General features: G+C 35.0%; 1 protein-coding gene across 1 annotated transcript; it reads left to right on the top strand.

Annotated features, from left to right (window-relative positions):
- The first annotated feature begins 884 nt into the window (after positions 1-884).
- Positions 885-11,737, top strand: LOC147068221 (pre-mRNA-splicing factor ISY1 homolog). Its single transcript, XM_085952132.1, has 7 exons — positions 885-1,003; positions 1,088-1,110; positions 2,457-2,623; positions 3,008-3,211; positions 9,964-10,113; positions 10,443-10,543; positions 10,907-11,737. Exons 1-7 carry the CDS (start codon positions 1,001-1,003, stop codon positions 11,087-11,089), a joined length of 831 nt encoding a protein of 276 aa, XP_085808258.1. The 5' UTR covers positions 885-1,000; the 3' UTR covers positions 11,090-11,737.
- Positions 11,738-13,194: the final 1,457 nt, after the last annotated feature.

Raw genomic sequence — 13,194 nt, 5'->3', positions numbered from 1 at the left:
GAGAACTCTGCCATTATTGGTACTTAGTATTGATTTTATTATATATTATTTTATAACTTTCTTGATAATCTAAGTTGCTTGTTGTGCCAAGGTGCAATAATTGCTAATAATAATTGGGCAGGAAATAACTATGTTCAACCAAATCGCTTCGGATAATCGTATATTCCACCTGCGTGAGAACGAGTTTATGTGAACGTTATTTTATAAATTCTTGGTATAGGTAGGCACTTACTGTTTTTTCTAATACTATTTCTTTATTTTTTAAACACTATTTTAATACTATTTCTTGATGTTTGATATTCTGTGCTCGTATTTAAATGGAATTTGTAAAATTTTCTATAAGTACGTAAATAATTTTTTAATTTGAATCTATAATGTACTTATGTGGATATGTTGTTTGTTATGACTAATTAATTACAAACTTATCTATCTCAAATGAGACAGTAATATAAGTTATAATCAATGACGAGTGGTGGTAGAGGTATCATGCACTGGTTATAGTGGTAGATAAAGTAAGAATAAAGAATAATACAATTTTTGACGGTATACTTTGTTAAAACAAGATTATTTCGCCTGCGGCGCTGACAATCCTTACCAACCTGCCCAATATAGACCCACGTAAGAAGTTTAAAGTTTATTGTTGCATTTTTATATCAAAAGTACGTACGTACGTAAAGAAAGGATTAGCATAAGTACTTAGTTTCGGAAAATTATACAGCGTTCCTGTTCGTGAAATTTTCCATTTCGAGCACTGATAATACCAGTTATCAAGTAAAATATTAACCTTAAAAACCTTCTCCTGTAAAATGCGAAAAAGAGACTTATATGCTTCTGCCATATAGGTACGGACGTGTATTATCTATGGTCATGTCTTATTATACTCTATGGAAAACATAACCAAAGCTGTTGCTGTCAATTTTATGAATTGAATATAAATAACACCTGAAACGCTTAAGCTAAAAGTATATGCTTTGTATTAAATCGTCCTGTGATATCAACAATGGTATGCAACATGTAATATAATATATAGACATCCAAATATATATTTTTAGGTTATTGTATATCTAATATTGTTTTTCTGTTCTAGGCGCGAAATGCGGAAAAGGCCATGTAAGCTACAATATTTTTGTTTTATTTTACTTAAATTTGTTATATTGTGATAGATTTACACAATGTCCAACGTATTGGTACGGCGGAACTTATATTATTTAGATCGAATAGTGACATCGTTCACTGAGATTATTACACTTATTATAAATTGTGTTCATTTTACTCATTAAGAATTTTATCATGTGTAACGTATTCATGTAGGTAATTAATTTCCTGGGTAATATTATAGTATTCCATATTGTCATTTTGGTGACGGTGTTTTGACACCAAAACTCAAACCAAAACCCGAAAACCTAACAACCTACTTATTTTTGGGTTACAGTAGGTTGTGTTAGGTTTTGGTTTGGTTTTTGGTCACAAAAGACCTATCACAAAAACGATATGGAGTAGGTACTATAAAATTACCACTGTTATTCCCATGCGCCAAGTTATAGGAATATGGTCACTATTCACATTTATTGTCTACCGTCTGTGATCCGTATAATATAGGTGGGTATCTATTAATTGTTCCAGGGTTGTAAACTCTTATCTTTTCAAGACGTCTATATCTCCTACCAAACTTAATTAAATTTTTGGTAAATTCTAAATATACATACCTACTGTATCAGTCTACACCAGTGGTTCTCACGTGAAATTTAACTGTGGCCGCACAATAAACATTGACAGTTCTATGGAAACGTCTGGTGGCCGCACCAAATTTAACTTTTGATGTGATTGAAAAAATTAAAGCTAAATTTTATTTACTAAAAAATTAATCAATTTATTTTTGACAAGTCCATTTAATAAAAGACATTTGAACATTTTAGTACATATATAATTGTTTGTTTAAAAATAATACAAATGGAAATTCCTCAATACTCCTTTTTTCCAATGCGAGCCGTATGGCTGCTTCTAAGTTACATCGGTCAACTGGCTGTGATATTTGTTTTTTATGAAGTGCATTACACTAAATGATCTTTCACAGTATACAGTAGTAGGAAAAATCGACAATATTAAGAAAACAATTGTTGCCAATTCTTTGAATTGACTTTATTCTCAGAAACGGACTATTTCACACATGATCTCATCACAAAAACACATTATGGATAATTTGAGCGTGGAAAGAAATTTAAGACAAGTCTTGTGTATTCAACCAATTTTATAAATAAATTTTTGAAATATTATTCTGTAAAGCGCTGGTGGTTGCATCAAAATCTTCTGGTGGCCGCACATGAAAACCACTGGTCTACATTACACTGTTGTTACTGTTTCAATTTTTCTTGCTGCCGTTTATCTTAATGGTTAATTACCAAAGATGTTGAACAAAATCCAACTAGTTTAAATAATAATATATTCTTTCATTTCAGGACAACACTTGCCAGGTGGAGAGCTGCTCAAGTGCAGGAGACTGGAGGTACTGTTAAGCAGCGGAGACCATTTTTGGCATCAGAGTGTACCGAATTGCCACAGGCAGAAAAGTGGCGTTTACAAATCATACGAGAAATTGCTAAAAAGGTTTCTCAAATTCAAAACGGTAATTTCAATCGCATATTAAGCAAACTGTAACAATTCTTAATCCCAAAGTTTTTGGGAAATTCCTTGACTTAAAAATAATGTAATTTTTATGATCTCATAATTAGTTGATGTAAACAGCAACCAACTTTAACCTTACTTTGTCAATTGTACACATACAATAGGTAGATAGATATTTATAAAGCCTGAAGATGCTGAAAGGCAAAACCCAGATGAGTAAAATTGATTACTATGGAATAATAAAAAACTCTTAAATGATTAGAATTTATGCTCTTATTAGTCTCGTTAACAACTTTTAACTTAACGTTTTGTGCGTCTGAGAATGCATAAGTCTAAAAGCATTATATTAATTATATAAAAGTGACATCATCATCGTATGTTTTAGCCGGATTGGGTGAATTTCGAATACGTGACCTTAACGATGAAATTAACAAACTGTTACGGGAAAAGCGCCACTGGGAAGAACAAATTGTGGAGCTGGGAGGACCAGACTATGCTCGTGTGGGTCCACGGATGCTCGACCATGAGGGGAGAGAAGTACCGGGCAATAGAGGATATCGATACTTCGGGGCGGCCAAAGACCTACCTGGTACTCATCGCTTTTATTTGTTTATATTGATATTATTACTAGGAATTGCAATACCGGTATCCCAGTATTTTTCGATACCGAAATACTGGTTTTAAAAATCAGAAAATATTGATATATTCGGTATTGAAAGTGGATATAAAATGTATTACTTAATATCAAAGGTTTAACAGGACTGTAATTCTTTTGTCGGGTTATGCGTGTCTAGTATATTTCCATTGCCCTTCGACCTTAGAGACCAGTAAGGACACATGCAGATTTGCGAAATACATTTACATTATAGGTAGATACCTATTTCCCTAATTTTAAATTTATCCAACTATTTTCGCCAGTCGCGAAGATGTCAGGTCTATTTTTAGATGTATCTAAAATTGCACTTAAATACCTACTGTTCATTTGTATAATCATTAGTAACCTCAGCCCTAGTGGCGAATATTTATATTGTAATATAATAGAAATAATAATTCTACTATAATAGACTTGCTTGCGCCTAATTTTTTGATGTTTATCTACTCAATAGCTAATAGAATAATAGAGAAGTATAATTTTTTTTAACCCGGCCGGCGCCGATGTCACACACCTTGTACAAATCGGCCAAATTCGCAATGCGCATGTGTATAAATCGATGCCACCGCGTCCATATTTATCATACGGGACTGATTTTTTCACGTAAATTTGGCCTGATTTGTCCTTCTCCTGCCACCTATGACATATTTTAAAAGCATTGGTTCTAAATATAAAATAATCACCAAAGTTTCGAACCAATTCGTACGGCCAAGTTTTGCCGGTCGACAGAAATCAGTTTGAACTGCGCGCCGCGACTGCGCAGTATACGACAGACTTTCAACCGAGCGGGCCATTGCGCGGGATTGTATTTATCGCATACAAGTTGAATATTTACCGCAATCGTTGATAAATACTTTTTTTGCTGTCTGGTGTACTTATCACATTAAAACTGGCATGATTAACTATTGAACGTATGATTTTATTTTATCGCGATTTTTAAAATACTTTTTGTACTGTCTACCGTGTCCCATTTTAGTGAATGTGAAAATTAATACTGATATCAATAACTATGGTGTGTGAGTTTAATGGTTTCTGTGATTTGGCGTTTCTTAATACTGTAGTTAAACATTTTAAAAACATTTCATAGTTTTATAGTGCGTAAATATGGAGGAAGAAAATGTGCGTACTAATGAGGAATTGGACTCAGATTATGACATGTCGGAAGAGGAATTGGAACAACATGAGACTGATCATGATGTTGACGATACGGACTCTGACGAGCCAATTGAATTTTTGCGGTCATGGAGAACTGGTCCGTATATTCCAATAGTTCACGAATTCAATGATTGTCGATCTGGCGTGACATCGAACGACTTGGACGAATCCTCTCCCGAATGTCTTTTCTTTGAACATTTTTTGAATAAAAATATAATGTCGAAAATAGTGAACCAAACGAATACATTTTTTAACCATTCGTACAGTGCGGGAGACCTCGGACCGAAATCGCGGTCACACAATTGGACAGACACGTCAGTGCCGGAGTTGTATACATTTTTTGCCGTATCAATGCTGATGACTCGAAATAAGCACACGTCGATAGAGGAACATTGGAGTACCGATCCTTACCTGCATGCAGACATTTTTGGGAAAATAATGGCTAGAAATCGATACCAACTTATTTTACAAATGCTTCATTTTTCTGATCCTAGTGTGACCGCCTCAAATGATAGACTAGCTAAAATTAGATTACTGTTAGAACACACAAGAACAATTTTTAGGGAAACGATGATACCGTATCAGAATCTTTGCATAGATGAGAGCATAATCGTGTTTAAGGGTAGATTAATTTTTAAACAATTCATTCCTTCCAAAAGACATCGATTTGGAATAAAAATGTTTGTGATGTGTGACGTAATGACAGGATATATTATTGACTTTATAATTTATTGTGGGGAAGGGACTGACATACAAGACAATGAAAATCTCGGTATTTCCGGTGCGGTAGTGACAACGCTAATGAAAGACTATATCGGGTATCTATAACTGGTATTCGAGTCCGGCGCTCTTTAAATACCTTCACTCTCACAAAACGAATGTTTGCGGTACAGTGAGAAAAAATCGTAAAGATATGCCAGAGTTCAGCAAACTGAAAAAGGGAGATACCGAGGCTAAGTACAATAGTCCACTTTTGGCTCTGAAATGGCACGATAGGAGGGATGTTCACATGCTATCCACCCTCCACGATGCATCATTTGGACCAACGGGAAAAGTGAACTATAGAACTGGCGAAAACATTGAAAAACCAAAATGTGTTATAGATTATAACAAAAATATGGGTACGGTAGATAAGTCCGACATGATGCTTAGCAACTTGTCGTGTATGAGAAAATCGATCAAGTGGTATAAAAAGGTGGCATTCCACATGATCGACTTATATTTATTAAATGCTTTTTATTTATATAAATTTATTAAATCTGACAAAAAAACATTGGGCGATTTTCAACTCTGTGTAATAAAACAACTAGTGGACAAATATTGTGTGAGAATTTCAAATGCACCCCTGCCTAAGCCGACAGCGTCAACTAGCGATAATCCCGTACGATTATTACCGCCCAAAAGTGCAACGGGACATTTGCCAGAATACATTTTACCGACACAAAATACCGATAAGCCTAAAAGAAAATGTTTCGTATGCGGGAATTCTAAAAAAAATCCGAAAAAAACAAAACTCTCTCGCTATATGTGCCCAACGTGTGATGTTGCGTTATGTCTGTCACCTTGCTTTAAAATATATCACACATCTAAAGAATTTTAAAATAGGTTTATTATTGTATTTGTTTTTTTTTTTAATATGTGAGTTCGTGTTAATTTATCAATAATATTCAATAAGTGAAGTGTTTGTGTAGTTTAAATATATTAAAAGGGTCCCCTTTATATTTGTTTACGACTTAACCCGAAGACATTAATATGTGATTTATCGATATGCACTTGAAAATTAGTAACGCTCGATTCGTGGGAACGTATGCACAAGTGTCGAAATATTACACACCGCGCAGAGCTCTAACTATTTGCTACAAAATGGCGACTTGCGGTAAGTTCTTTCAAATTTGGATAGCATTCGTTTCTTCGAGTGTTTCTGATATTATAACTGATTTATTACGGTTTTTTAGTGTGTCGAAATTATCTTAATGGCTTTGGGTTCTCGACTGGAGCTGTGACATATTTTTTATTGCTTTTTTTAGTATAGAACAAAGACGATAATGAAATTCATGCGTAGTTATGGTGCGTCATACGATTTTTGAGGCAGGTGCCGGGTTAACAAAAAAGTGAGCAATATTGTGTATGGTTTTAGTTCTTATGGGATAAAAGTTAAATAAGTTACTAAAGTATAAAAAGTGCATTAGGTGGAATTACCAGTGGGGCACATACTTATCCAAGAACACTTCATAAAATAAATTTATTGAATGAATATTCGAAGAAAAAAGTGTCAATAGTTCAATTACATACTATATATATATATATATACTAGCTGACCCGGCGAACTTCGTACCGCCTCAGAATCAATAATCTTGTGTTAACTTATTAGCTGAATTAAAATACTCAAAATGAATTAAGTTCAATAAATGTGCAAAAATCAAATCAAAATGAAATAGATTACATAGTTTTAGTTGGTTCAGATTTCGAAGCATGATAACTACCAAGTCAATCTTCAGTTGTAAATTGTGCGGTGGCAAGCCAGGCAGATCCAATAAGTTTAAAAATTCATTTGGATGGTTGGTTGCTTCGTCTTCGTTTATTACACAGTTGATAGATTTGAAGGAATGCATTGCACCAACGATTTGATTTTGAATTGTGAAGTTTAAGTGATCCACATCTTTGTTCTTTGCCTCAAAAATTGCTCGTTCACTCAATCAATTGTGATTTCTATGGTTAGCAATGACGTTCGGGAATACTTTGTTGATGAGGTCATCCTTCGCTGAGACGAAATTTCAAAAATTCAGCGGAAACAAAATCAATCCGTTCGATTCATCGACAGGAACACGGCAGTTACCGATAGTCAGCAATTGCTTTTCGGCAGATGGATTGTTTAGCAATGCAACTCGCATGTTTGTCGTCAGCTGAAGTTTCTTCATATAGCGCCACAGAGTCTATGATTTGAGGCAAGCGTTCATTTCATCGGCAGCGGTCGATCTTGGAATGACTGGTAGTGTTTGGCGGAAATTGCCAGATAGTAGAATCATTGCGCCACCAAAACATCTTGAGTAATTGCGCAGATCTTTCATAGTTCGATTGAGTGCTGCCAATGCGCATTTGTGCGCCATTGTGCATTCATCCCAGGTGATGTTTTTACTTGCTACCAAAACTTTGGCCATTGCTGAGTGTTTCGCATTACTGCTTGTCGGTGTTTCAGTCGTTTGAAGGTTTAACGGCAATTTCAACGCTGAATGAGCCGTTCGGCATCCTTCTAACAACGTGGCCACTATCCCAGAAAAAGCAACTGCTACAGAAATTTCGGATCTCGCACGAACAGTGGCCAAAATCAATGACATGAGAAATGTCTTCCCAGTTCCACCAGGCGCATCGAGGAAAAATAAACCACCATTTCCATCATCAATTGCCTTCATTAACGTATCGTACACTTCCTTCTGTTGGGGGTTCAACATTGGTACATTCGATCGAACCTATAGGTTCAATGCATCTCGATCATATTCACGTTCACGTTCCAATTCTCGATTAAAAGCGTCATTCATTCCACGATGTGGCGTTGGCATTCCTAACTTGACTAACAAACGGCCGCACATGAGATAACACATGTCTTCGATCAAAAGCAAAGCCTGGTTATGTATCTCCTCATTCATTTCGAGATCGGGATTCTCTGAACCGACACGAATTCGATGTAAAATGTCTTCTGACATGTCATCCTTGTACTTGTTCCACAGTTCAGGTGGATTTGATGGGAAGCATGTCGAAATAATGATAGCAAATAATGTGCGTAACTGACTTGGAGATGCAGAAACAATTGCCACAGCGATTTTCATGTCCCAATGAATATCGTTTTCAAGCAAATTGAGCTGTTGACATGCAGCACGAAATGTTGGACACACTAAACCATTGACAGTTCGAAGTGATTCAAATTATGTCGGCCCACGAATATTTACCATCAACAACCGCAAGTAGAAGCATTCGTCATACTTCGGATGAACTGTGTAAATGCGACCAAGAGCATCATTAGAATGCACATCCGGATGATCAGGAACCGCATCGCCTTGCTTACGACGTTGAAATTTCTTCGATGAAGCGTTCCAAGTGTAATAATGTGGCGTCTCAGAGTAGAACAACGTTCGTGCAAACGAATCGCTTTGACAAATTGAAAAGAAACTGGTCAATGTTGTCGCTGGAGGTGTTACAGCACGTTGAGCAACATTCGATGCATTAAAATAAACTCGTTGACCATTCTCCAGATGCACTGCCAAATGTACACCAGTGGGATGACGTTCATGAATGGGGAATGAGAAAATACGCCAAATCGCTTCATTGCAGCTCACATATCGACAAACTTGATAGTGCGTGATTTCATCGTTGGTATTGGGAGTTTGAATGCCAAAAACCACAATATCGCTGCCTTTGGTGACATATTTGCAGATGTATTTGATGTACTTTACTGAATTGCAATACTCATGTATCAGAGATGGCGGTGTATAAGGATTTTTTTTGTGATTTTCTTACTACGAACAAAAAAAAAATCATCGAAATCATTCAATCAGTTCTATATCATCAATAGACATCATCAAAAAAGCCGTTCCATACGAAATCTATAAGAAAATGAATGTTCTTCATAATTCCTTTTTCCGTGAATTTTTCCGATGTTTTAATAATTATTCTGCTATTCAGGGCAGAGACAAATCCAACAAATTAAAGATCATAAAAATCGGTCAAGCCGTTTTTGAGTTATAAAATAAATGGTGTAATTAACCCGACTTTGTTTTATATAGATAGATAGATTAGATCTTCTGGCTCGCGGCATTGTAAATAACACTGGAAAATTAATCACACAATTCAAAATTTCATAATGAAGCAATTATCGATACGCGAAATTTCACAACCTCAGAAAGTGAACATTTTAGAAGGCAACTTATCGTTTGAAAATCACGATCAAGATTGCTATTTGTCTATAACAAAGTCTTTCGGTATTATCTGAGGCTGAACTGAATCAACTGTCAAAAACACCATGTTCATACTTTCTTTTGTTTGTTTGTTTCTTGTTTATTGTTTCTGTCATGTATCAGAGATGGTGTTGTATACGGATTTAAATTTTTTGTGATTTTCTTTTGTTTTCGTATGCGCGAGATCCATCGTTTAAATCCATTGATATCAGTCAAAAGCCGTTCGATACAAAATGTATGAAAAATTAATTTTATTCATAATTTTCTTTTCCGTGAATTTTTCCGATGTTTTAATAGTTATTCTGCTATTCGGGGCTGAGACAAATTTAACAAATCAAAGATCGTAAAAATCGGTCCAGCCGTTCTCGAGTTATAAATGGTGTAACTAACCCGACTTTCTTTTATATATATAGATATACCATATCTTACCGTTACCTATTTTAAAAGTTACATATTATATTATGTACTTAGAATGGATTTTTTTTGGATCTTGGATGTGACAAATAAGGCACACAATCTAAGTGCAAATCTGTTTTATTACTTGAACGTCTTGAATAATGAAGTGCCTTTGGATGTTCGGAATAGGAGTACGAGAGCTGTTCGATCAAGCCCCACCTCCACCACCGAGAAAGACTCGGACGGAACTCATGAGAGACATTGATGCAGATTATTACGGCTACCGCGATGATGATGATGGCTTGCTGCTTCCTCTCGAAAAAATAGCAGAAAAAGAAGGTATTTACATAATTCCAGCAAAACTTTTTTGAAATCGATTGTCACTGTATGGACTTTGGTTATTCTAATAACTATTTGTAATATTATATAACCAGTTGGTGAATATTCGATTTTAGTCCAGGCACAAACTATATGCGTGGAGCTTTGCAATTTGACTTGAATTTTGAATCCGGGCTACACATATCTATCTAAAGTTTTTGCATTTTGATTTGAATCCAAGCCTTTCATAAGGTTTTCAGAAAATTTGGCATATTATGATAAGTGTACATGTTTTAGATTTGAATAAGTTGACTGAAAGTGTAAATATTTTATTCTATCAAATTTTTCAGCTAGAGCTAAATGCATAGATTTATGGAAGCAGAAAAAAGAAGCCGGATTAACAGAAGTAGAGGTTACACCTGAACAAGAGGATATTTACACCAATTCTTATGTAAGTCTTCTTTTAATGTTGCAATAGTACAAATTCCTCGTTGGGACTTTACACATTTCAATCACCAATTTCGCATAAGCTACGTAAGGTAAAAAAAGCTAAATTACCATTTCTGCTCGAAGGTGGAGCTCATCTTAACAGACCCTACCAAACAAGATGACGAATAACCGTTATTCATTCATTTAACCTATTGGGTCTAAACACTAAACAATTTGATCCATGTGCGGAATCGAACCTAGATACGGGTGCTCTGTCCATAACTCCACGGGGAACAAATGTAGCCTGATATAAAATATGCTTACATTATAAGTGTTAACAGTAAAGCACTAGTTTAAATAATGCCTATAATTCTACATATTTCAGGTTGATGATGCAATTAATGAGGAATCCCCTGATGTTATAGATAAGCAAACATCTACGCAAACTATTTATACTTCTCACGTTCCCGTACCGTCCCAGAAAGATATAGAAGAAGCCTTATTGAGAAAGAAAAAGCAGGAACTTTTCGACAAATACGGTTGCGGAGATGTCAAGATGGAGTTATAAACAATTGAATTGACTTGTGTGACAGTGACATAAAGTCTGTTGACTACGGCTTAAACATTTTCTTCAGCAAACATGTTGGTTCTCGGATCACTCTTGATGCTCAAATTAAGTGCCTGGAAACTGTGAAGACATCCAACTGATTGAATACACAATTAGATTGATTTTGATTGAAAGTCATTTCTGTCATTTACGGGGTTTTAACATTAGGTCATCGATACGGACCTTCTTCAAATGTAATTTCATATTTATATTTATTTATTCAATTCATGTGAGACTCGATTAGTTTCATCAACTGAAAATGGGGTGTCTTCATCCTATTAAAATGCAAACTAGATCTATTCAAATCCCACACAATAACAATCCACAAAAGACAATATACCTACCTGCAAAGGCAAAAAATATTTAACCATTCCCAAAATGTAATTTGTAAACATGTTCATCCAGTGTTGTATTTTTAAAATAGGTTTTCTTCTATGTTACACTATTTTCTTAGCTACTATATTTTATGATAGTACAAATCGATAATTCTTTCTCTGTATCATTTTGTGGTTTCTTACACATGCGATTATTGATAAATATGTGAAAAGTGTATGTATGCCAATGTAAGAACCATAAATATATTGTTTTTATTTTTATAACAAGAAAATTATTTTCACTTTCCATTTTCAGACTATTATAATATTATGTAAACCAGTGCTTTTCCAAATAATGATAACTTAAATGGGGAATTGCTATAACCCGTAAGCCACAACCCTCATGGCATCAACTCACCAATTTTATGCGAGCCATTTAAATGACATCCACAAAACACACATAATATTATAACGCCTGTACACGTACGTGCATGGATTTACAGCAGTGGTCTCCAACCTTTATGTTACTACGCCTCCCTTTAAAAAAAATCTAATCTTGGCGCCTCCCCACTTTATTTCATTAAATAATACAGACACTTTTTTAACACACAAGTTTTTACTACTTACTTATATCAAATTCATTTTTTAATTAATTTTTTTTTCATGCGACGAATGAGCTTGTTTATTACCACAATCAATTTTAAAAGAAGTCAACCAAATTCATCATCGTTCATTGACAAAAATTAATGGATTCTATCATGAGCTCCACATAGTGAATAGGGCCCACAGGCCAGGATCTTTCACCCACATATTAAAAATATTTAATAGCCCTGAAACAAAGCAGCGCCGCAGGCGACTTTTTTTACTATTAATAAAATTATATGAAAAATGCATTAGCAAACTAACCAAGAACTCAGGAAATAGATTTTGGTTTGCTTCAATATATCTGGCGTAGAAATCATTTAAAAGTGGAGACATGTATTATTGTTATATTATATTAAAGAAATCACGTCAAAAACAATTTAAAAAAAAAATATCACACCCTGCCTACACGCTTTAGTTGACACTTTAGCTACGAGTGACATTTAAATTTGAGGTTATTGTTTTCATGCAACCAGCGGTCGTTTTGTGCATTACCGAAACAGAGCGTTTGCAAAAGCGCCATTTTTAAATTTCTCCGCTCCAAATATTTTTTTAATAGGATTTAAATATATGTATTATATATTAAAATAAACATTCATGCACTGAATTTTCACTGTTACGTTAAGATATGAACTTTTATTTATTTGTAGATATTATGGTATAAAAAATAATTTATTCAAAAATTTTGGCGCCTCCCCTGGCAATAGATCGCGCCTCCCCTGGGAGGCGCGCCTCCCAGGTTGGAAACCGCTGATTTACAGGCAGCAAGTGAGTTTTTTAAAATATCGTGACAACTGTTTACATGTAAAAGTGTTGACTGTCTCTCCAATCTCATTCTTTAAGAGTAAGCGAGAGTACTATTTGACAGGTAGTGAAAATCGGTCAACCTGAAAATTAGTTTTTTCATCGGCAGGACGGCCACTATCATTCTACTGCGCAGATCGAAAAAATCCTACTGTCGCATGAAAATTCAGAAGTTTCCAAACTTTTTTGATTCATCCATGCAATCTTGCCAACTACAGGATAATACATGTTTACCCATACACTTTCTTGTTATGGCCGTGATAATACTTACTGTCAACAGTAAATCCATGCAAGTGAAAACGGGGT

Source organism: Rhyacophila brunnea, unplaced genomic scaffold (genome assembly GCF_057557595.1).
Source record: "Rhyacophila brunnea isolate RB1 unplaced genomic scaffold, BYU_Rbru_1.0 scaffold_3, whole genome shotgun sequence".
In the NCBI taxonomy this organism is placed as follows: Eukaryota; Metazoa; Arthropoda; class Insecta; order Trichoptera; family Rhyacophilidae; genus Rhyacophila; species Rhyacophila brunnea.
Note: the sequence above shows the minus strand (reverse complement) of the source record. Positions and strands in the feature narration are given on the sequence as shown.

What these genes read in the sequence shown, in the direction of transcription:
- LOC147068221 (XM_085952132.1), top strand. An exon ending in CGAAATGCGGAAAAGGCCAT is followed by an intron (nt 1,111 to 2,456) that starts GTAAGCTACAAT and finishes CTTTCATTTCAG; the next exon opens with GACAACACTTGCCAGGTGGA. An exon ending in GGCGGCCAAAGACCTACCTG is followed by an intron (nt 3,212 to 9,963) that starts GTACTCATCGCT and finishes TGTTCGGAATAG; the next exon opens with GAGTACGAGAGCTGTTCGAT.